At 51.5% G+C, this 24805-nt stretch overlaps 3 protein-coding genes across 4 annotated transcripts; 1 reads left to right on the top strand and 2 right to left on the bottom strand.

Annotated features, from left to right (window-relative positions):
• The first annotated feature begins 962 nt into the window (after window positions 1-962).
• Window positions 963-13249, top strand: sh3gl3a (SH3-domain GRB2-like 3a). The gene is made up of 9 exons (XM_068317918.1): window positions 963-1138; window positions 5871-5939; window positions 7061-7133; window positions 7218-7361; window positions 7907-8040; window positions 9202-9360; window positions 10431-10534; window positions 10624-10742; window positions 12111-13249. The coding sequence occupies exons 1-9, from the start codon at window positions 1094-1096 to the stop codon at window positions 12308-12310; spliced, it is 1047 nt and encodes a 348-aa protein (XP_068174019.1). The 5' UTR covers window positions 963-1093; the 3' UTR covers window positions 12311-13249.
• A 773-nt stretch (window positions 13250-14022) lies between these two features.
• LOC137598337 (gap junction delta-2 protein-like) lies at window positions 14023-15284 on the bottom strand. The gene has a single exon (XM_068318409.1). The coding sequence runs from the start codon at window positions 15169-15171 to the stop codon at window positions 14023-14025; it is 1149 nt and encodes a 382-aa protein (XP_068174510.1). The 5' UTR covers window positions 15172-15284.
• A 2813-nt stretch (window positions 15285-18097) lies between these two features.
• Window positions 18098-24244, bottom strand: lmnl3 (lamin L3). Of its 2 annotated transcripts, none has more exons than XM_068315316.1 (12): window positions 24181-24244; window positions 23682-24060; window positions 22963-23119; window positions 22465-22590; window positions 22218-22388; window positions 21993-22097; window positions 20797-21017; window positions 20468-20681; window positions 20227-20334; window positions 20038-20154; window positions 19021-19128; window positions 18098-18191 (listed from the first exon to the last, which is right to left on the bottom strand). In XM_068315316.1, exons 2-12 carry the CDS (start codon window positions 24008-24010, stop codon window positions 18156-18158), a joined length of 1692 nt encoding a protein of 563 aa, XP_068171417.1. In that variant the 5' UTR covers window positions 24011-24060; window positions 24181-24244; the 3' UTR covers window positions 18098-18155. The 2 variants fall into 2 exon arrangements, with proteins under 2 accessions (XP_068171417.1, XP_068171427.1); XM_068315326.1 differs by adding an exon at window positions 18720-18773 and having other exon boundaries at window positions 23682-24242.
• Window positions 24245-24805: the final 561 nt, after the last annotated feature.

Raw genomic sequence — 24805 nt, 5'->3', positions numbered from 1 at the left:
ACGACCTCTTCCCAGCCACCCACACCCACCCACGTGAAGGCGATTCCATCACTCCATCAGTCCTTCAGTCAATCAGTCCAGTCCAGTCTAGTCCAGTCCAGGTGGACCAGAGCATGATTGCTGATAGAAGACTCTTACACTGCACTTGAACTCTTGTCTCGTAATCTTCAAAAAAAGAAAAGATCAATTCAGGAAGCAGTCGTGGTGATTCTGGAATCGCCCCCTGGGCCACCATCACCCCTCCCCCACCGTCCATTCCCCCCTCACCCATCATCCACCATCCATCCCCCCCTTACCCATCAAACCTCACCCTTCACCCATCACCATCCTCCACTCTCCATCCCCCCTCACCCATCACCCCTTGCCTTTCACTCCTCACCCCACACCCCTCACCCATCACCCGTCACCCCACACCCCTCATCCATCACCCGTCACCCATCACCCGTCACCCCACACCCCTCATCCATCACCCGTCACCCATCACCATTAGCATGTTGACCTGCTTCACCTCTCAGGTGGGCGGACCTCCAACCAGAATAACTGCTAACTAACCTGACTGACTAGCGGTGTGACACTAACCTCTGACAGGAAGTGAAAGACCGCTTCTATTGTTGTTGTGTTGGTTCCCATGGTAACACTGTGACGAAGGCTGAGAGCTCGAAGTGCTGATGGCGCTTCCTGTCGAGTTGGGGTTGACCTGGGGGAAGGGGGCGGGTCTGGGGTGGGGTTGTTTCAGACGGGGGAGGGTGGTCTGGGGGTGAGGTATGTTTCGGACATTTTCAAAATAAAGGTGCAACTAACAATTCAGTAAGAATTCTGCGATTAAAATGTATAATCATGACAACTAAGGCCGCTATTAAAACATTTAACAAAGCATTGATTATTTATTTCCATGTATTGGAAAGATGATCCCCAAATGCTTTTATTTTGACACAGCGGCTGGTTTCCGGTCAGGACGGGCTCCGCGGCGGAAGCTTGACGCGTCTCCGGTGCTGCTGCTCCCCGCTGACTGATGACTGCGGGGCCGCGGCTCGTCTGATCCTGCGTGGGTCCGAGAACGGGTGGTCGTGTCCGGAGGGGACCGTGGGACGAGATGTCCGTGGCGGGGCTGAAGAAACAGTTCCACAAAGCCAGCCAGGTAGGAGCCGCCCCGCGACCCGACTGTTAGCTACCCGGAACCGGGTCGGACCCCCCCCCCCCACGCTCCTCCACGCATTCTCAGTGCGTGGGTTCACGGCTTCACGCGTCATCAGCTCTCCGTCAAGTTTCCACGCAGTTCTCAGATGTGCAGGAACACGTCGTTGTTTGTCGATCACTCTCTGACGTCATATCGGTATGTCGGTGTTGACGTCACCAGACGACAGTGCGTGGAATCGGTGAGGCTCGAGCCCGTGGCAAACGGCCGTGACAACGTGATCACGTGATGCTGGTGTGTCCTGATTCCATCCAGAGGCCCGTGGAGCAAACGCGTCAGTGATTTCATCATGTGACGTCATACTGCTCTCAGAATGACGTCACGGCAAGCCTTCAACATACAGCAGCCGTTGACCAATGAGTGCTCCAGAACGCTGCTGAAGAACCCGCTGAGGACGGGTTCGCCGTCGCCACAGCAGCAGCACGCCACAGTGGGCGGCTGGGGGCCGGGTCCCAGGTCCAGACCGGGTCCCAGGTCCAGACCGGGTCCCAGGTCCAGACGTGGTCCCTGAAGCGGTAGGGGGCTGTAGGGGGCGCTGTGTCCATCGTTTCCTAGGACGACTGCTCCGTCTGGGCGTGTCAGGTCGGTGTCACAGCTTCCTGTTGGCAGCTGGCCTATCACAGCTGCTGCTGCCACCGCGGGCCCGTGACCTCTGACCTGTGGCGCTGCTGTGTGGGATCTTTATGAGTGGGAGTGGACCTTGAACCAGGTGTGTTGTTTGTGGGTACGTGGCAGCAGAGAGAGACGAAGTCACGTGCTGTTAGTCTGTCACATGATCGCAACCCGCAGAGGTTACCAGAGGTCATTTCACACACAGGTGTGTTCCACACAGATGGCGTCACCAGGTGTGGAACACACCGAGAGCGTCAACATCTCACAGGTGCAGGCCTACCTGCAGGGAGGGGCCTACATTACATGTAGGTCACCACAGTGTCAATGGAACTGGAACGTGGTCCTGGTTTCTGAGAAGGTAAACCACTGGTCTTGTTGTTGGGGGAACGGCCTCCAGGAACCCGAACCTTCACTCCTAATCTCTAACCAAACCCAATCTCTAACCCCTAACCTATCTCTGGACCCAAGCCCTGACCCCTAACCCTAACCCCTAACTCATAATTCCTAACTCCTACCCTAACCTCTATCCCTAAACCCGAGCCCTGAACTCTGAACCCCTAACCCAGTGAATACTCCTAGTCACATCCAGGCGGTCGGTGGGTAGATGGTCCAGTTTGGACCGGCTACGGTCGGTTGTGCATAGCATGTTGCCAGTGGGTTTACATTGTTTCTAGTGGGTTTTGTGTGTCTCCAGTGGGTTAGATGTGTCTCCAGTTGGTCTTCTTTCCATCTCCATGGTGACACGATTATGACAGCATGAGAGCAATGGTGGTCTTCACCTCCACCCGCCTGTAGACGCTACTATTAGGTGATGGTATGTCATGTGACGTGGTGGGGTAGGCTAAGGGTCTGCTCTCTTCTTCTGACCCGGGTGAGGCTGAGTTTACTGTCCAGAGTGCTGGTGGAGTTCCAGAGACCCTGAGGGGTCTCACAAGAAGTCAGGAGAGAGGTCGCTCAGACGGCGCTGACCCTCACATGACATCAACACTCACCTGAAGTCCTGCAGCTGAGACGGGGGGGAGGGGGTCAGACATCATCATGACATCATCATACCATCATCTTTAGGATGTCCCAGTTTTGAAGGCGTGTCAGGAAGGAGCTGTGGGGACAGTTGTGACTCAGGTGCAGGAAATGGTTCCTTTGAACGAGCACCGGTCACACAGTCAATATTTAGGCATGCTAACGCCACTAAGACTAAAGTTATGGACCCATGATTGAAGTCTGTGATGTCACGGTTGCCCTGACATCAGGCTACGGGTCGTGTTCTTCATCAGCCCGTGTTCTGTGTTTTGTGTCAATGCCGTTATTCTGCTCGTCTTCATCATTAATGGTGATGAGCTGTTGAAATGTTAATGAGCTGAGAGGCTGTGGTTTCATCCGACGCCGCTCGTCATCAGCCCTCATTAAAGATGGATGTTCCGTACACATGGGGATAGGCAGGTCTGGAGGTAGGTCTGGAGGTAGGTCTGGGGCATGTCTGGGCCAGGTCTGGAAGCAGGTCTGGGGCAGGTCTGGAAGAAGGTCTGGGACAGATCTGGAGGCAGGTCTGGGGCGGGTCTGGAAACAGGTTTGGGGCAGGTCTGGCACAGGTCTGGAGGCAGGTCTTGGGCACGTCTGGAGGCGGGTTTGGAAGCAGGTCTGGGGAAGGTCTGAGTTAGGGGTTATGGTTAGAGGTTAAGGATTAGAGGTGCGGTTAAAGTTAGGGTTAGGGTGAAGGTAAAGGTTTAGGGTTAGCGGTTACATTTAGGGTCAGGGTTAAGGTTAGAGTTAGGGTCAGGATTAGGCTTAGGGGCTGCGCTCTACTTAGAGACGTTTCAAACATTGCTGCATACAGCCTGTGTTTACTGAAGCCACATAGCCTACTTTTGACCTACCGTACAGGAAGTGATGTGCTGGCCTGGAGGAAGTCTCTTAAATATAGACCATGCACAGTGTTTTGGTTCCTGTTCCTCATGACTAGACCCCCCCCCATTAAAAACCTGAAGGTTCTTCAAGCTGCTGGACCATGAAGCTCCAACACCTCATGGAAATGGACATAGGTCAGCTGGTTCAGCCTAAAAGAAGACAAGAGGTTCATGTGCAGCCTAGTGTGGGTTAGTTATTGGTGGACACCGTAAACCCCATTGGAAAGACCCTCCCCCCAACGGCCACCCTGTTACCATGGTATTGGTGCTGCAGCAACATGGACCAATGAAGGTCCTCTATCCAGATGTCCTTGTCTGATGTGTTCTTGCTGGAGCTTCATCAGGAACACGTCTTCAGGTATGATGGTACAGTTGTAGGAGAGATCCTGCCCCCTCCCCCCATCGCACCCTCCCATCGCCCTCCTTTAGGCTATAGACTCAATTCTCAATTTATCCTGCTAATTTTACCCAAGACCTGACCCACTTGATGCCTACACACACACACACACACACACACACACACACACACACACACACACACACACACACACACACACAGGGCCTGTAAGCATGCTGATAATGGGAGGTGTGGCAGTGCCTTGCTCAAGGGCACCTCGGCGGTGCTATGAAGGTGAGCTGGCTCCTCCCACTGCCAGTTGAAATGTTTTGGCCGACCTGGGTTTTGAATCGGCGACCCCCCCAGTCCTCAGCTACTGCCGCCAGCTACTGAATTATGGGACGACACGCGTAGGCCTCATCCCTACCTGCCCTCGTCAATCACATCGTAACTTCAATAGAATGGATGAAGTTCTCCAGCAGACTTCTGCAGTTGGACGTGACCACATCTAGAGGGACAGAGGCATCGAGTACCAACTGGACTTCAGGGACCGGCCTACCTCTCTAGGGGTGTGTCTTTAACATGTACCTGTAGGCTGGTCTGAACATGTCCCATGTAGACCTTTGGTCTGAAGGATGTCTGCGTAGCTTGTGGGTCAGTGGGTCGGTTCCTCCCTGGCAGCTTGATGTCGGACCCCAGTCTGGGATCCGCCTCCACGGACAGTTCATGGCTATGCAGTACTAGCATGTTTTACTAGCATGGCGTACTAGCATGTTGTACTAGCATAACATGCTAGCATGTTGTACTATCATAACGTACTAGCATGACATACTAGCATGTTGTACTAACATGTTGTACTAGCATGATGTACTAGCATGTTGTACTAGCATGCTGTACCAACATAACGTGCAAGCATTTTGTACCAGCATGACATACTAGCATGTGGAACTGGAATGTTGTACTAGCATGACGCACTAGCATGTGGTAGCATTTTATACAAGCATGTTGTACTAGCATGACATACTAGCATGTGGAACTGGAATGTTGTACTAGCATGATGCACTAGCATGTGGTAGCATTTTATACAAGCATGTTGTACTAGCATGACATACTAGCATGTGGTACTACCATGTTGTACTAGCATGACATTCTAGCACATTGTACTAGCATGTTGTATAAACATGATGCACTAGTACAACATGCTATACTAGCATGTTGTACTAGCATGACATACTAGCATGTGGTACTAGCATGTCGTACTAGAATGTGGTACTGGCATAATGTACTAGAATCTTGTACTAGCAGCAGACCGTGTTGACCACACATGCCTGGACACATTGACGTGCAGCCATGTGATTGGCTGATTAGTCCTGAGCAGGTGCGTCTCAGTGGATCTGATTGTTTCATGGCCGTGCAGGCTGGGCGTGATCATAACTCAGCACCAGTGAAGGCGTTGAACCAATGACGTTCGGAATGTGAGTCACCTGACGTGGTGTTGTCAGACATGTGAACACAGCAGCTGAACGCCTGGTGACATCACCACACGTTGGCTCTAAGGACGAAACTGTTGAGTTCCACAGAGTCGACTGTCGTTCGTGAAGAGCAGCAGCTTCACTGGAGACGTCAGCAGTAGAAGATCTCCTCTGGTGTCCACTGCTGCTGGTCAACAAGGAGTTAAAGCGTTCGTAGACAGACTAAATATCACTTCTGTGTAAATGCGATGTCATCGCGCTGATGTCATTGAGATGTTTCTGACGTGTTCCTGACGTGTTTCTGAAGTGCATCTGACGTGTTTCTGGCGTGTCTGTTTCTCTTTCTGCAGCTGTTCAGTGAGAAGATCAGCGGGGCAGAGGGGACGAAGCTGGATGAAGATTTCCTGGAGATGGAGAGGGTGAGTTTAGGACGGACGTCCTTCCACCTGTCAGCAAGAAGGACCTGGAAACACTAGAACTTTTTTTCAGCCATCCAACAACAGACAGACTGGAGACTCGCTGACTACTGGAGTTGTTGGCTTCCTGGTCGGTTGTGAAGTTCCACCATGAGATGAACTGACCACAGAGTTCCCTGTCAGTTTTTATGCAGGAAGCCTGGATGTGATGAAATGTTCAATATTGGTAGCCTACGAGACGTTCAGCCTAACGTCTCAGTAGAGTCAGGAGAACCCAAGTGATGGTTGTGTTGGTGGACATCCAGGTTCAGTTGTGTCCCTCTACTGCAAGAGCAGCAGGTGGGTTCATGTGTTCCTGCTGGCACTGGGTTCCTGGTACTGGTCAGTAGGTCTCCATCAAGTCCACTGCAAGATGGACAGGGTGGCTCAGTCAAATGATAACACAAACGTTCTTGGATCAGGTCTACACACACGTCTTGGATCAGGTCTACACACATGTTCTTGGATCGGGTCTACACAAACATTCTATGATCAGGGCTGCACCCGTTCTAACATTAGGTCTACATTTGTTCTAAGATCAGGTCTACACTTGTTCTAGGATCATTCACAGTTACATTATTGTAAACTTTAGTTTTTCTGTACGCTAAGCTTTCTGTGACACCACACCCAGCGGGTTTCGGTCACACCACACCCGATGGGTTCTATCACACAGGTTGGGGGTTGTGGTTGGGGGGTTGTCACTCAGGTCTGGAGGTGAGGGTAGACCTGGGCGTGTGCGGTCATCTGAACATCTGACCTGAGGTGTGATCAGAGACAGCAGAGCCCTGAGGAACGTTGCTGCTGCTTGTGGTCCACTGCGGTGGTCTACCAGTCCAGAAGTAGTCGACCTCGTCTGTCAGACGTCCTCACACAGGATATGGTCTTGACTTGTAAGTGCTGTCAGTAGCACCCCCTACTGAACGGTACTCCTGTCTCACCTCCATATTGAGCAGAACCATTCCAGTCCAGTGTGTCTGTCCCACGGGGTCTTACTGTCCCAGTGGGTCTGATTCCATGAGAACAAATCAAACGTTGACACTTCACTGCAGTTTTTCTCATGTCTTTTTGTTCTTGTCTCCCATCAGAAAATTGAGGTGACCAACAAGTCGGTTTTTGAGCTTTTATCCAGGACCACTGAGTACCTCCAGCCCAACCCAGGTGAGTGTCTCATGTGTTTGGTGCTTCTGCAGCTAAAGCTGGATGCGTCTAGACATCTAGACTCCTGGGTGTTGTCCTCTGCAGCCTCCAGGGCCAGACTGAACATGCTGAACACAGTGTCTAAGATTCGGGGCCAGGTGAAGACCACTGGGTACCCTCAGACCGAAGGGCTGCTGGGGGACTGCATGCTGCGCTATGGCCACGAGCTGGGAGACCAGTCCGTCTTTGGTACCAGTTTTCTTATTCTGACATCTCCACGACTCACCAGAACCATTCAAAGATCTCAAAAATGAGATTTGGTTGCCATACCTTCAGACGGGTACCTTCAGAATAAAGAAACTAGCAGTACCGTTAGCTTGTTACCTGATCTGCCTTGTAATTGTGTTATTTTTGTGGTCCTCACCTCAGAAATGGTTTGAATGGATTCAGATAACTTCCTACTGACGGATGGGAGCAGGTCATGGGTGTAGTCCTCCGTCCCCCCGCAGGTCTTCATCAGCCACCCTGTTGCCATCCGTTTGTATGTAGTGTTACCAGGAGACAAGACACCAGCTGTCTTTGGTGTCTTACTGGTGTGTGAGGCATCCTGTGCAGACGCCTGTGCAGGTTTAGGGCGTTTACCACCTCTCTCTGTAGAACAGACCCGTTTGAAGGTTCTGACCATCCAACCAGTGAACATTTGTTCTATTTCACTGTGACTCTTCTGTGTGCACCATTTAAATCACTAGCATCTCAGACTGTAGGCTAACCGTGGCATCTGCTCTGTCTCGTAGGCTGTGCTCTGGCTGATATGGGTGAGGCCATGAGGCAGATGGCTGACGTGAAGGATTCCTTGGATATAAACGTCAAACAAAACTTTATTGACCCCCTGCAGAATCTACAGGACAAGGACCTCAGAGAAATCACTGTAGGTCACAGCAGTCAGTAACAAAACTAGTCCCACCGTTTGGTCCTACAGGCAGGAGAAAACACATCTGAAACAGTCAAACTTCTAGCAGCACAGCAGTAACAGAATCTCCCCTGTAAACTCTAAACTTTTGAACTCTAACCCAATAAACTCTAAAACCAGTAAACTCTAACCCTGTAAACACTAACCCTGTAAGCTCTAACCCTGTAAATTATGACCCTGTAAACTCTGACTCTAAAAACTCTAACCCTGTAAACTCTAACCCTGTAAACTCTAACTTTGTAAACTCTGAGCCTGTAAACGTCCACCGTCCTTATTTAGTTAGGTCCATGTAGAACATTCTGTTAAATTAGCGGGAACCCGTGGAAATTCCACGATAAAACAATAATATCAGACTTCATTGGACACGGCGGTGTCCGATGAAGCCGTAATGGCTCCGTGTGTGTGGGACGGATGGACGAACGAACGCGAAGACGAAGGCCGCTTCGGCGTTACGGTCCGGCCATCTGGGTAGACGCCGGCTTCGTGAGTTCGGTCCTGGTGAGTAAAGCATCGGGGTTCCCCACACGACAACGTGAGGTCCGTCACTATCAAATAATATAAACTGCGATGTTTGACGAAGCCAAAACGGCTCCGTAAGTGAGAGACAGGGACAAATGTGAAGACCAGAGCTAACTCGACTAGTGGCAGGAATTAGTTAATAAATGGAAGTGATTGAACCTCAGAGGGCAGGCCTGCAGTATTTTACATAGTTACAGTATTTTCTGCACTATAAGGCGCACTGGATTATAAGGCGCACCTTTAATGAACTGCTTATTTTGACTACCGTTGTTAGGGGCCATAGGCCCGAGTGCCTTCTGAGGGTGCCCCCTGGTGGCGTAGTGCGGCATGACTGCCAGCCAGACTGCCGGCTTTTTTTAGCGATCTTGTTTTTAACCAATACTTATATTGATATTAATCCATATAAAAGGCGCATCGGATTATAAGTCGCACTATGGGGTTATGAGTAAATTGTAGGCTTTTAAGTGCGCCTCATAGTGCGAAAAATACTGTAGTCTTTTATTGGGTCCCTATACATCATATAAACACGGTAATAAAAACAAATGTGTGTGTAGCTGCTGTGTTAGAGTACCCACATGTTGTGTTGACTTGTGTTTTCAGCATCACCTAAAGAAGCTGGAGGGCCGCAGGTTGGACTTCGACTACAAGAAGAAGCGTCAGGGGAAGATCCCAGACGAAGAGATCCGACAGGCCGTGGAGAAGTTCGAAGAAAGCAGAGAGCTGGCAGAGAGGAGCATGTTCAACTTTCTAGAGAATGACGTGAGACACATTCAACATGAAACACACCAAAAGACAGTTTTAAACAGCTGAAGACAGTTTGAAACACACCAAAAGACAGTTTTAAACAGCTAAGGATAGACTGAAACACACAAAAACACAGCTTGAAACACCTAACAACAGTTTTACACACACCAAAAGACATGAGGAGCTTTGATGGAATTGGATCTAACAGAGACAACGATGGTTTAGCTGAGGAGACTATTTAAGTCAGCAGACTGATCTTTATTGAAGAAAAGACATTCATAGAACCAAAAGGTTCAGGAGCCAGATGAGTCTTTTCCGGATAGAAGGGATCTAAGAAAAGACTAGAGTTGGCGGAGGAAAGGACGCCATTAATTTTGTCTCTAATGAGCAGGATCTTATTATTGAAGAAATTCATAAAGTAATTGCTGTGGAGACTTGATGGAATACTAGGCTCATACACACTGTGGTTCTTTGCCAGTCTGTGAACAGTACTGAACGAGAATCTGGGATTATTTTTGTTGTCCTCTGTTAAAGACTAATAATAGGCTGCTCTAGCAGAACCAAGTGCCTTCCTGTATGTATGTAAACCATCATGCCACGCAGAGCATTGTTCTCCTAGTTTAGTAGAATGCCATTTCCTCTCAAGTTTTCGGGTATGCTCCTTTAATTGTTGGGTATGGGAATTAAACCAGGGTGCACGCATCCCCTGTTTTATTGTCTTACTTTTTAGTGGAGCAATTAAATTTTTTGCAGAGAGTCTGTTGTATTGTCAACAAACTGATCAATTTGAGATGAAGTAACATTAACTGAGTTAGGGAAATGACTGGCTGTGGGATTAGATTAAGCATACTTGGGATTTCTTCCCTGAATTTAGAAATAGGTTGATCTAAAACCAAAAGATCAAATCAGCCAATCTACACACATATGTAGATATGTAGACATGTAGACATGTACATACGTGTAGATGTGTATATATGTGTGTATATATACATACATGCAGACATGTGTACATACCTGTAGACACGTGTACATACATGTATGTACACATGCAGAGCCCTGAGACCATTCTGGGGTGTGGCCAACAGGTGGAGCAGGTGAGCCAGCTAGCGGCGCTGGTGGAGGCGGCCCAAGCGTACCACCGTCAGTCCAGTGACATCCTGGAGGAGCTGAGGGGGCAGCTGCAGAAGAGGTGAGGATAGAGGACACCTGTGTGCCTCATGCTCACCTGTGTGCCTCATGCTCACCTGTGTGCCTCATGATTATCTGTGTCTCATTCAGGATATCCACGGCCAGCAGACAGCCCAAGAAGGACTTCAAGCCTAAATCCATCCGGAGCAGCTTGGACGCTCTGGACAACGGCCTGTCCTACCGCTCGTCAGTCAAACCCTCTGGAACAGGTAGGACCCGTCTCACCGGGGCGTCAGCCCCAGATCAGCTCTACTCTGGGTCCTGGTCTGTCCTGTTGGTTGTTGTGTCTTCCAGCTGTCCAGACCGGCCACACCCTCAGGATCAGATGGTAGTCCTCTAGACCCAGACAGTCTTGGTCAGTCAGTAGTCCTCTAGTCTGTGTCTGCATCAGTCAGTAGTCCTCTAGTCTGTGTCTGCATCAGTCAGTAGTCCTCTAGTCTGGGTCTGCATCAGTCAGTAGTCGTCTAGTCTGGGTCTGCATCAGTCAGTAGTCCTCTAGTCTGGGTCTGCATCAGTCAGTAGTCCTCTAGTCTGGGTCTGGATCAGTCAGTAGTCCTCTAGTCTGGGTCTGCATCAGTCAGTAGTCCTCTAGTCTGGGTCTGCATCAGTCAGTAGTCCTCTAGTCTGGGTCTGGATCAGTCAGTAGTCCTCTAGTCTGGGTCTGCATCAGTCAGTAGTCCTCTAGTCTGGGTCTGCATCAGTCAGTAGTCCTCTAATTTGTGTCTGCATCAGTCAGTAGTCCTCTAATTTGTGTCCGCATCAGTCAGTAGTCCTCTAGTCTGCGTCTGGATCGGTCAGTAGTGCTCTAGTCTGGGTCTGGATCGGTCAGTAGTCCTCTAGTCTGCGTCTGCATCGGTCAGTAGTCCTCTAGTCTGGGTCTGGATCAGTCAGTAGTCCTCTAGTCTGGGTCTGGATCGGTCAGTAGTCCTCTAGTCTGGGTCTGCATCAGTCAGTAGTCCTCTAGTCTGGGTCTGCATCAGTCAGTAGTCCTCTAGTCTGGGTCTGGATCGGTCAGTAGTCCTCTAGTCTGGGTCTGCATCAGTCAGTAGTCCTCTAGTCTGGGTCTGCATCAGTCAGTAGTCCTCTAATTTGTGTCTGCATCAGTCAGTAGTCCTCTAGTCTGCGTCTGGATCGGTCAGTAGTGCTCTAGTCTGGGTCTGGATCGGTCAGTAGTCCTCTAGTCTGGGTCTGCATCGGTCAGTAGTCCTCTAGTCTGGGTCTGCATCGGTCAGTAGTCCTCTAATTTGTGTCTGCATCAGTCAGTAGTCCTCTAGTCTGCGTCTGGATCAGTCAGTAGTCCTCTAGTCTGGGTCTGCATCAGTCAGTAGTCCTCTAGTCTGGGTCTGGATCGGTCAGTAGTCCTCTAGTCTGGGTCTGGATCGGTCAGTAGTCCTCTAGTCTGGGTCTGGGTTTAATGTGTGATCAGACAGACAATAGAAACATGATTTCCACTGGTTTTCACTGGACTCAGTAAAGACTTTGAATCTACTAAAGGCTTTCAAGTCCAGCTGGTTCACACCTTCAGGTCAAGCTGAAGATGCGAAGCATCCTGACTGTGGCGTATTCCTGTCTCGTAGGGCCTGAGGTCCTGGACCAGCCCTGCTGCCGCTCCCTGTACGACTTTGAGCCGGAGAACGAGGGCGAGCTGGGCTTCAAAGAGGGCGCCATCATCATCCTCACCAACCGCATCGACGACAACTGGTACGAGGGCATGATCCACGGCGAGTCCGGCTTCTTCCCCGTCAGCTATGTGGACGTACTCGTCCCCCTGCCGTAGCCAGGATGCACCGCACTCCCCTGCAGACGGTCCTGCCTGGGTAACGCTCGGGCCCCGATCGGGTCCCGCTCGGCCCCAGGGGCCAAACTGTCCGTGTTGAACTGTGACCAGCCAGAAGTGGAGGTTGTTATCCAGATCCAACGCCAATGAGCCTCTCCTGTCGATACATGGTCCTCCTGGTCCTGATCCTGGTCTTGGTCCTGGATGTGTGGCAGGCGTACCGTCCAGCAGCGGCTTGTCTTGGTGGTCCAGGTTTATGTTTGTGACCGCTCGCCTCCATGTGGCCCCCCACTACAACCTGGGCCCCTAACCCCAGCGTGAAGCGTACCGCTGACGTCAAGACCGTCTGGAGGGCTTCTGACCTCCGTTACCATGACAACAGGAGCACTTTGTACATTATGTGATCTCTTGTGACTGGCGTCACAAATCCAGTCACAGTGGAGGTTTTAACTAGGAGGCGGGGCCTATGTCCACCTGTGTCAGTGCTACCTGAGATTTCCTCCAGTTTGTCCTCCACTGGTTCATGGTGTCCATCAGTTCTGTCCCTGGTCAGGATCTGGTTCTGGTTCCTCCACATAGAACCCTTTAGCGTGTTCTGCTCACACCTCCTCTGCCCCAATATGGACCTGTCTGAACAGAACCAATCTGTGATTGGCTGTGGACACCTGGACCCTTCAGAACCGACCCGTGTTGGACTCCGGCCGGTCCAGGAGACGGGCTTGACCTCTGCTCTCAGCTGTGATGTTGGATCAAGCTCCGCCCTTCACTATCAAATGCTAATGTTAGCTTGTGATTGGTGGACTGTTGTTAGAGATGAGACGTATCCCCCTGTCCCTTCAGCCCCCCCATCTCTATCTCTGTGGTGTTTGACCTTTGAACTCATAATTTATTCAATCTGTATTTTGTTGTAAATGAAAACATTGAATATATTAAATAATTAACAACAAACTGAGTCCCTGTTCTGCTGACCTCAGCCTATCATCAGTCCATAATCCATCATCCATCCATCATCCATCCATCATCCATCCATCATCCATCATGACGATCAGATGTCTTGGATATCTCAGTCCAGATCCTGAACCTGGCCCGGGTCCTGATCCTCCTTGTTGGTGAGGACCTGCTGTAGAACCCGTCTAATGATGATGTCTCCAAGTCGTCCTCATGACGGACGTCCTGCTGGAGTTGGGTTCTCGTCCTGCTGGAGTTGGGTTCTCGTCCTGCTGAAGTTGGGTTCTCGTCCTGCTGGAGTTGGGTTCTCGTCCTGCTGGAGTTGGGTTCTCGTCCTGCTGGAGTTGGGTTCTCGTCCTGCTGGAGTTGGGTTCTCGTCCTGCTGGAGTTGGGTTCTCGTCCTGCTGAAGTTGGGTTCTCGTCCTGCTGGAGTTGGGTTCTCGTCCTGCTGGAGTTGGGTTCTCGTCCTGCTGGAGTTGGGTTCTCGTCCTGCTGGAGTTGGGTTCTCGTCCTGCTGGAGTTGGGTTCTCGTCCTGCTGCTGGAGAGGAGACGAAACCAGAGGCAGACTGGAAACAGACGACAGGAGAACTGGTACAACTGGTTCACACCTTTAATGAGCACCGGGGCGGGGGCACAGCTGCTGAGGACACGCCCCTCTCCATGGTAACAAGAAAACAACAAACTGCTGAGGACACACCCATCCCCATGTCAACAAGGAAACAACAAAGAAAGGGGCCCCACACCTAAGGGCCCCAGGTGGTGTTTATATCCAGACCTCAGCACCCCTCTGCTTGGACCCCCTGCCGTCTGTCTTGCTCCGGGGGGTCTGCCGCTCCCCTTTGTGTGAGTCCTGTCTCCTGAGTTCCTCGTCCTCACCTCTGGCCCCCCCGGGGCCCTTCATCACCTCACAGTTCCCAGCACAGGTCCAGAGGGGCCGGTGGCCCATCACCAGGTCCAGAGTGGGCAGGGAGGTGGTGCTGGTGATGGACGGGCTGTCCAGGGGGAGGGTCTCGTAGCCCCCCTGGGCACCGGGGCGACAGCCCCAAGGCGGCCCCCCCCTCAGCACCAGCACCTGGCGGACCTTCTTCCAGCCCAGGTGGTTGAGCTCCAGCAGGTTGAGCAGGATGCAGAAGACGCCCACGCAGAACATGAAGAGCAGGAAGACGGTCTTCTCCGTGGGCCGGGACACGTAGCAGTCCACCGCAGGGCCGCACGGCGCCCAGCGGCACAGGAAGTGGGCGGGAACCTGGAACCCGAACAGCTTCCATTGGGCCAGGACGAAGCCCGCCTCCAGGACGGCTCGCAGCAGCACGTGGACCACGTAGCACCTGGACAGGACGCCTCCAGGGACGCTGTGTCCGTCTGCGTCCCCGTCCCGGGCGTGGCTCCTGGTCCCCCCCGTGTGGTCGGGGCCCCCTCTCTGGAGGCCGTGGGTTGCGGTGCCCTGAAGCATGTCTGCCAGGTGCTTGTGGGAGTGGACGGAGCAGCTGTCCGAGTCGCAGCCGGCCTCGTGCGCCTCTCTCCGCCGCTGCCCCACGTCGGGGCCGTCCTGCACCGGGTCGGCCCCCAACCCCGGACCCTGGCTGTGGGCGGTGCTGGGGGACGTCTTGGACAGGCGGTGCCAGGTGTAGACGATGAAGCACAGGGAGGGGGCGGAGACGCTGATGATGTGGAACACCCAGAAGCGGGGCTGTGAGATGGGGGCGAAGGCGTCGTAGCAGACGGTGGGGCAGCCCGGCTGCAGCGTGTTACACACGAACATCTCCTGCTCGTCGGCGTACACGTCCTCCGTCGCCACGGCAACCACCAGCAACCGGAAGATCACCATGACCGTCAGCCACAGGCGCCCGATCATGGTGGAGTGCTGGTGGACGGCGTCCAGCAGGCGTTTGAGCAGGGTCCACTCCGTCATGGTGGCCCGCGGCCGCCGGCTACCCTTGGGGGTACCGGCTGCCTGGGGGAGGCCGGTCTGGTCCGGACCGGTTCCGGTCTACGTCTCTGTCTGGTGAAGGATTTGACCTTCTGTCCACCTCGTCTTTCAGAAGCTGCGTCTTGAATGGGAACTCAGAAGCTCCCTGGATGAAGGACAGAGGACGGCTCCTCCCTGAAGGGGGGGGCGGTACCAAGGGGGGGCCCCGCCTCTGGGGGCTGCTGCCGTCTGTCCCAGATAATGACGTCCACTTGACATGAGCGCTAACCCCTCTTGTCTTGGGGTCCATTTTAAGCCGAGACATCAGCGTCCACTCCTGGAGGGGTGCTGGCTGATAGAGACGTCTCAGATTAGTCCCCCAAGGCACGGGTGGGGGGGGGGGACTTCTTTAAATGGACTAGGACACAGGACCCAACAGGTTCTGGAGCCGTCCTGAATGTCATTAAGGGTCTGCTTAAATAAAACTTCACCCTGGAGAGGGTTTCGGGTCTGGGGTCTGATCTGGGCTCCTCTCTGGTCCGGAGTCTGATCTGGGCCCCTCTCCCCCTCTTGGCTCTAGCAGTCCTCTTATCTGTGCTCTATAAAAAGCCTCCGACAGCACTGCCATCAGACCTGGGGGGCCTGATAAGACTCAGGAACCCATCCCTGACTTCAAACAGTCCTGAGGCGCCGACCCGGGTCTGTGTCCAGACCTCCTTCTATTTGTGACGCTAACATAACCCATTAGCGCTGCATTACAGAATGTCTTTGACATCCCAGCGGCCATGTTTGTAGTCTTTTATGGGTCGGTGTTAAACCTTCTGTAACGATGGTTTTAGACTTTAAAAATAATCCAGTATTTTATAACATCAGTAGAAATTCAGTCTTTCTAGAGATGCTCATTCATGGGTTCAAAACTCTGTAGGGTCTCAATCGGTGTGAAGTACCGCATTGGTGTCATGGAGGCGATCCACCTGTGGTTCTGCTGGGATGTACTGGACCTCCATCTCATCTGTTCCTCATCTTCCTCCTGACAACACCTCACAGATTGGCTCCAAGGCTCTAGTCAGGTGAGGAAACCAGCCAATCAGGCGCAGCGACACCAGTTAGACCAGCAGGTCTACCAACCGTTCCAGTCTTCTCTGTGGACAGATGCTGACATCCAGCTGGACGAGGACATGTCAGACTCCACCCATGTTTCAACACCATCAGATGAATTCAGAGATCATTCAGGATTATCGGTTATCAGTTTCAGGATTAGGATTATCAGTTTCTTTCTATTCATCTGAGTTGGTCGTGGCAGAGGGTCTAGGAGACATAGACCTCCTGCTGGTTGTCAGAACCATGACTTCCTGTGGGGATTTTCTCCTGGTTGTGAGTCTTTGTTCTTCATGTTCTTCCATCAGGCACTAAAGTCCATCTCCAGGCCAATCAGCTTCATTCAAATGTGATCAGCTTGTCTTCAGTGTTTCTTCATGGATGCATGAAGCTCAAAGCGAACCAAGGCTTCTGCAGCTCCGGCAGTCGTTCAGATCAATGTTAGTCACCATAAACTAACCTGCTACGGGTCTTCCATTCTGGGTTCCTGCTCCAGGTTGAGCAGTAGGTTCTTAGAGGTATTACCAATAAATAAACCCATACTGTCAATAATTAACCAGTCCTTAAAAATAGGTTATGTGCCACAATCCTGTGGCTGTGATCAAGGCCCTCCTTAAGAAACCAAACTTAGACGTAAACCTCCTCTCAAACTACAGGCCGATCTCCAATCTGCCATTCGTGTCTAAGATTCTAGAGAACGTAGCGGCCAAACAGCTAAATGACTACCTGTCGGAGAATCATCTGTTAGAGGATTGTCAGTCAGTGTTTGTTCATGTAAATAAATCTTCAGATCGAGAAACTCTTACCTGTGGAGTACCTCAAAGATGTTACCACTGGGAAATATAAGAAAACATAACACTAATTTTCACTGTAATGCAGACGATACCCAATTACATTTATCAATTAAACAAATCTGACCAACTAACTAGAAACCTGCCTAAGAGATATTCAATCCTGGATGCTTCACAATTTCTTAATGTTGAACAGAAACAAAGCTAAAGTTACATTGCAATTCACTTATATAACATTGCTCTATCTTTTACTAATGATGTCAGGAACTTTGGAGTGATTTTTGATCCTAGATCTGTTCTTTGACTCTCATGTTAAGTCTATCTCAGACAGCCTTCTTTCATTTGTGAAACCTAGCTAAAATTAGAAATTTCTTATCCTATAAAGACTCAGAAAACATCATTCAAGCATTTGTTACTTGTAGATTAGATTACTGAAATTCCTTATCGGGCTGTTCAAGCTCCTCCATTACGACTCTACAATTAGCTCAGAATGCAGCTGCCTGCATACTGACTCGAACTGGGAGGAGAGAACACATCTCTCCTGTTCTGGCATCCTTACATTGGCTCCAGATTAAATCTAGAATAAAATCCTCATGATCACATATAAAGCTCTTCACTGTGAGGCTCAGTCTTATATGGAAGATCTCATTGAAGTGTATCAACTCCCAGGGCTCTTCGATCTGAGGATGCAGGATTACTGGTAACCTGTCGGGTCTATAGGAATAGAACAAGAGATAGAAGCTTTAGCTGTCTCTTATGCTTGTTCTGGGTGGTTTCTCTGGTAAAGCTTTGAAACATCTGCTGATGTGATCAAGTGCTCTATAAAGAAAAGTTGATCTTTGAAGAGAAGGTAGACCCGCAGCTGGTCCAGGTGTCCCCGTCTTCATGGTTTTCATTAACAACGATCCACACCTTTCATTCCTAACCCTTTAGTTGGGCGTACAGGTTCAGATCATTTAAGAAAAAAACGCTATTTAAATTCCGTTTGGAATCAACTCCAACTATTTAAGATTAACCCATATGACAGACAGACCAGGACCTGAAGCAAACAATCTTTATTTTATTGAAAAGAAACACCCATCAGGTTCGCCAAGCCCATCACATACTCAAACAAATCCCGTCCTTCGTTGGATTCTGAAAACAAAAACAAACAGCCGTTATGATTGGTCATGATGTCATGGACACGCGTGACGTGGTGATGAACATGGAGCAGAAGCTGAAGCAGAGACCGCCTGGTCCAGGAGGCAAGACACAACAGACTCCAGCAGGACCGGCTGGTGTGGACAACGAGTAGGGCAGTTAGGAGGGACGCGACCACTTCCTTTAGTCTGTCTCGCCATCGGCATGGAGACTGACTGAGACGCAGGTCAAACATTTATGAAGCGATGAACAGAACCGAAAGGAAAACCTCCTGATGACCTCAGTGGATCTGGAGGTTCAGAGACGCTCCCAGTTTATTTATTCATGTGGATAAATAGTTCTTTTTCAGTGTTGAGGGGAGTAAAAGAAATCCATGGCCCCGCCCCAATCCACAGGCCCCCCCGCCCTAGTCAATATAGGGTGAGCTACACAAGCCATGCATCGGCCGGCAAAAAGCAGCAGACAGCAGCAGAAGCCAAGGCTTAGCCCCATCCCCCTCACCCGTTAGTCCACCCCCCTCACCTGTTAGACCGTGCCCCCCTCTCAGGACAGGGAACAACACTTCTTTTTCTTTGGCTTAAGTGCAAGCAGAAAAAAGAAGAGTCAGCGGTCCAGAACACCACCCACCAGCTACTGAGCTAACGGCTAATGACATTAATACCCGCTGGAGGACACGCCCCTGACCCTCAACATTTAAGACCAAGGCCAAACCCCATTGCTTCAACGTTCCGTTTCGAATGAGAAGTAAATTCTGATAGTGATCAGGACCTCCATCACGTTGACCCGACCTGTCTGACTACCGGTCCGACCCAGGACTGCTCACCTGTGTCCTAAAGGGCTGGAGGCCACCGCTAGCAACTAGGTCTTCGTCAAGATGCAGTTCAGCTCTGTCCCCTCTGCTCCGCGAGCTCATCCTGCCCTCAGCTACTTCCTGTAACGACATCCGATGTCCATCAGCGTCACAGCAGATACAACCAGAACCTTGAGACCAGTTGTGTTTGAACGTTAGACGGTCTCGGTAGGATGTGCAGCCATTTGGACTTCTAAAACGGTAGGAGGTAGCATGTGAAGTGCACACACTCTGGCGTCCCAGAATGCATTGCTTCTGCACACAGCTGTTTCCTTTTTCCATCAGAAAATTGACCTGAGAGCAGAAATCAGTCAATATGAAATACATGTCCTCTAGGAGATGTTAGCTTAGCAGGATGCTACTAGCTAACCACTAGCATATTGACACCTTCGGGGCAATGCAGTCTACTCTACCTCTACCAATCTACTCTTACTTTACTAGCCTACCTCTACCTCTACTAGTCTACTCTCCTTTCATATCAAAGCTAGATCAATCTTCTACGATGGCAGACCCAACCAGAGGTAATCGCCCCACCTCCATGTGAGCCAGCGTTGTCCATCTCTAACCTTCGGCATGTTACCCTTCAAATAAACTGTTAACTAGCAGACCTCTCCTCACACCTTGATCACTGAGCTTCCTCGTGACTCTCCAAACATCGATCGTCTTCAGCTTCCACAGGCCTCATTCCATCTCGTGTAACACCTCCCTCTCACTTCTGGAGCTCTTCCTGACCAGTCTCCAGAATGTGATCTGAGCCTCCAGGGGGACGTGGTCCTGTCTGCTGGTGAACCCACACCAGCAGCCTGATGCTTACTGGGTAACAGTTCCAGCCTCGTTCCTTCTTGTCCTGTGCAGGATGTGACGGTTGTTCTACTGAAGCGGGTTATAGGCACTAGTGGTGTGATCCAGACAGGTGTGTGGATTACACTTACATACTACAAGTTTATACCAGTCTACTAGTTCTGGTAAGTTAGTTTATGACATACTGACCTCATGCTCAGGGTTCAGAAGGACCACCTTCATATCAGAACGAGCCCCCCAGCTCCTGTGGCCCTGCAGGACCAAGTCTGTAAGGTCTGCCTCTGCTTCAGCACCCTCCGCCCAGATCTGAGACACACACACAGTTAACCCACCTGATGATGAACTCTGAGCTGATGGAGGGGGGACTGGGGTACTCACCGTCAGCGTCTGCCCCCCAGCCAGGACACAGGAGGAGGGCAGGTGGAAGGAGATGTCCCTCAAGTTGGGGTACGTCCTCCACACCTCCCAGCCGCCCAACCGCTGCTCCTGCAGGGCGGACAGCAGACTTAAACGCTGCCCACCAGGACGTTTAGGGTGGGGTTCTTTCCCAGGCTCCTCCAGACCTTCTCCAGGTGGAGTCCCACCGGTGAAGCTAACGAGCAGCTGCCTACATCCTTACCGTGTCAGAGTTGTTCTTCAGTCTCACGTATCTTCCATTGACGTCGACCTCTGCTATACTGACGGCCCCGCGGCCTGACGACCGACTGGACATCTTGCAGGCGGGGGAGCTGCCTGACACGCCCTCCAGCTTCCGTTTCCTCCCTCGGACGGTACGGCGCTCCTGCGCTCCAGGTGCAGCTGCTGGCTTGGAGGGGCTTGGCGACAGGTGCAACCTGAAAGGGAATTTAAGGTCAGCTGAAGCCAAACCTCCAGTGGCCCCGCCATCACCAGGGCCCATGGAACCCCATGAGACACTGATCACGCCCCGCTTCTCCAGCAGGGACCTACCTCTGCTCCTCCACCTCCAGCATCTTTCTGTACGCGCTGATCTCCATGTCCAGGGCCAGCTTGATGTCCAGAAGGTTCTCGTAGTCTTCCAGCTGGCTGCTCATCTGGCTTCTAACGCTCAGCAGCTCCTGGTCTTTCTGGGACATCTGCTGCCGCCAAGCATCACGCTCCCTGTCCAGAGTCCTCTCAAGATCCTGGATGCGACCCTCCAGCACTGTTTTCTGACAGGAACAACATGATAAGCCTCATCTGCCACACAATACAGCAGGACGTCAACAGGTTTCCATTACATGTGGATGTCTGATGGTTTGACCCAATGGAGAGTTAGATGAGGATTAGATCAAGAGAAACCGACTCCACCTAAGCTTTTCAGATAATGTTGATTGCAACAGGAAACACCTTCAGCCATCCCACCAAAGTAATTTCAACGAGGAAGAGGTTCAACTGTTTGAAGGAGGGATGAAGTTTAAACTCTGAGCAAGGCCAGACAGTTACCCCTATCCAGGTTAGTGATGAAGAGCAGATGAAGACTAGTCATCTATGGAAATTCAACTCATTAAACTAAGAGGCATGCTGAATGTTGTGCCCCAAATACTACCAAATAAAGCAGCGGTCCCCAACCCCTGGGCTGTGGACAGGTACCGGTCAGACAGATGTGGATTCTCTCCTCCACATCGGTCTATGAGTCAGTCTTGACGCTTGTGGAGATGCTTGACTCGGACACATGACTGCCTTCTTAAAGGAGCCGTCCGGCCGCTAATACAGAATACATTACAGCTAAACTGAAACTCCAAAGCTAGCAAAACAAACAAGAAACAAATGGCGTGACATTACGAGGACGCCGCTAATAAATTTGATACAAACTGGATTCACGTTTATTTTTAGTATTAGAATAAAAGTTTTTCTGCTTGTCGTATTGTTTTTAATTGGATTTATACACCACACCATAGAGACCGGTTCATGACGCTAAACTGTTTGGAGACCGCTGGTCTAGAAGACGATGTCATGAAGTTGTTGAAGCATCTAGTTCAACATTGGTGAAGGATTCAGACATGCTGACAGCCAACAGACATGCTGACAGCCAACAGACATGCTGACAGCCAACAGACATGCTGACAGCCAACAGACATGCTAACAGCCAACAGACATGCTAACAGCCAACAGACATGCTACCAGACCTAATACACTGTACCTACATGTTTCTGGAGCTGCTGGAACTGGGTGCTTAGTGACTCCATTGTTAGCCTGGTGGCTTCCAGTTCTTCAGTTCTCTCCACTGAGGCCTCCTGGGTAATCTGTAACTGTAAAGCAGAACGTTCTACTTTGAACAACCTAAAACAAAAGCCCCACAATGCCGATGTCCAGCGGATGTGAAGCCTCCCGGTGCTGGTCTAGACGGCGGTCCAGATGGCAATCCTCACCTTGGAGCTGAAGGTGCGCTCCATCTCCTCCTTGTACTGCGTCAGCTGGGCCTGGTGGTCCTGGCGGAGCTGCTGCATCATGTGGGCCAGTTTGCTCTCGAACTCACGCTGCCGTCCAGAGACCACCTCCGCCAGACGGCTTTCGTGGCGGCTCTGAACCGCCGACATCTCCTGGAACACGTGTGAACAGCCGTGTGGATACAAGACAGGCAGGAGAGTCACAGAGGTTCCACCAAATTCCACTGACCTGCTCACTGATGTTCCTCTGGAGATGCAGCTGTTCCTTCAGTGTTTGCACCTGATTCTCCATGTCCACCCTCCTCAGAATCTCCGTGGTGAGCTGGTTCTTGGTATCTGCCAACGTCCCTTCCACCTCCATCACAATCAGAGTGTAAACCAGATTAATGAGGTCTGGTGGCCAAGGGGGCACTACAGAACATCAAGGACACCCACAGACCCAACCATCTCATCTCCTGGATAACACAGAGGATGTTCTCCACGTTCCTGACTGGAAACACTCCTCTGAATGGTCCAGTCAGAACCCACTCCAGGTGTCTACTGCTACCAGAGACAGATTCAAACAACCCCCCTCCCTGACCCCACGATACAGGACAGGAACCCACAGCAGTCCCGAGGACACGGGCAGGCCCATGCCCTATGGACTGGTCCCCCTGTCTAGCCCCGAGGACACTGGCAGGCCAGGAGGTCAGTCCTCCAACCGTGTAGACCCAGCGTCGATACATACGTGTTCCACGTGTCCCTGGAGGTCAGCCAGGTCGTCCGTCATGCCCCGTTTCTCCGTCAGCAGCTTGGAGACCTCAGCCTCCCTGGAGCTCAGAGCCACCTCTGCCGCCCTCCACTGGGCCACGGCATGGACCAGGTCCTTCTCCTTCTTCTGGGCCCTGATTGACAACAGACAGAACCCAGGTCACACCAAAGCCCACCCACAAGTCCAGACCACCAACAAGACCAGACCGCCTTCTCAGTTTGGTTCAACACCTTCATCCACAAAGAAATCCACCTCTAGATTTCCTTGAAGGTCAGACCTCTGAAACCAAATGTGGGTCTTTGCCCCCCCCCCAGAGGACACCTGGACCTCTGGGGACACCTAGACCAGTAACATCACAGCAGTCCAGGAACCACCCTGCACCTGGTGGTGGGATCCTGCCCAAACATCATCGACGTCCACAGGAAGCAGCAAGCATCCTGGGAGACCACACTGCCCCCTCTGGATAGGTGTGCAGGAGCCTTCCTCCAGGCTCCGGTTCTGTGGATGTGGACCCGACCTTCCAGACAGTACTGAAGTCATGACTGAGGAGACCCATCCAGAGGGGGGTCCTGACTAGAAACCAGCTTCTGCCTCAAATCTAAACGATGCTCAAAACATAGAAGCTCTGAAACATTTCAGACTTGGATTTTAAATTCTAATTTGGGTTCGAACGTTCTGTAGATCTGTGACGTCACCTGGTCTGGAGCGTCCGGTGGTCTTCACAGAGGCTCCCGTGGTCGACCTGCAGCCGGGCCCGCTCCCCCGCCAGCTCGTCCAGGGCACTCCGCACGTCGGCCAGCTCCTCCTCGTACAGCCGCCGGACGCGCTCCGTCTCGCCCCGCTTAGCCTCGTCCTGGTCCTCCAGCAGGGCCAGCATGGAGGTCCGCTCCGCCTCCAGCTCCTGGACCCGCTGGATGTAGTTGGCCAGCCGGTCGTTCAGGTGCCGGAGGTCCTCCTTCTCCTGGATGCGCGTGTGGCACACCGGGCTGACGCCGGGCAGCGGGGTGGAGGTGGCCGACGCCATCGGGGTTCGCGGCCGGTCCGGAATCAGCTGAGTCAGGGTGACAGGCGGAGCTGCGTGGCGCAGGGAACGAACGGGTTAAAATGGATAAAATCACTCGGAACCACGTGCGTAAAACCCCGCCGCGCGCCCTGGCGCGTGACACGGAGCTTTAACGGAAGCGAACATCACACCTGACCCGAATCCACGCTGATGACGAGACGGACAGCCCGACTGGGAAGTCACCCGAAATGGGGCGGTGCGTTTCCGGTTGAGCTTTTCAAAATAAGACACCCTCGATCAGCTGATCGTTCACCGGAAACAGTCACGTGGTGAAGGACCACGATCACGCCGGCTGTGTCCGTGTCAAGGGAGCTTCAAAGTGCGTCACGGGGAAAGGATCACGTGTTTGAACATATCATCACCATGGAGATGATAGAAAGATGACGTCACGCCACTGAAAAGCTGCAACAATGGCGTCACACTTGATGGTGCACTGATGTTAAACATGGACCAGAACATGTGTGACAAAGCAAAGGTAGTGAAGATACTGGTAGTGGTGACCATCTCTCTGACTCTGACCAACAGTAACTCCTCCCTCCCGCTCTTCTTCCTTCACTCTAAAGCTAAGCTACATGTTACATGCTATAGTATTTTATTTATTGTCCTGTGATTGTTTCTGGTAATTCTTAAGGATTAGAACTTTAGTATTTACAGTAGTAAATGAACTCAAATGGTGATTGCAGATTGAAATTTAATGAAAAACGACTTACAAACCATTCAGCTTATGAACAACCTCTAGGAGACAGTTGTGTTTGT

This window comes from Antennarius striatus, chromosome 1 (genome assembly GCF_040054535.1).
Source record: "Antennarius striatus isolate MH-2024 chromosome 1, ASM4005453v1, whole genome shotgun sequence".
Classification (NCBI taxonomy): domain Eukaryota; kingdom Metazoa; phylum Chordata; class Actinopteri; order Lophiiformes; family Antennariidae; genus Antennarius; species Antennarius striatus.
This window is presented reverse-complemented; position numbering and strand designations above follow the sequence as displayed.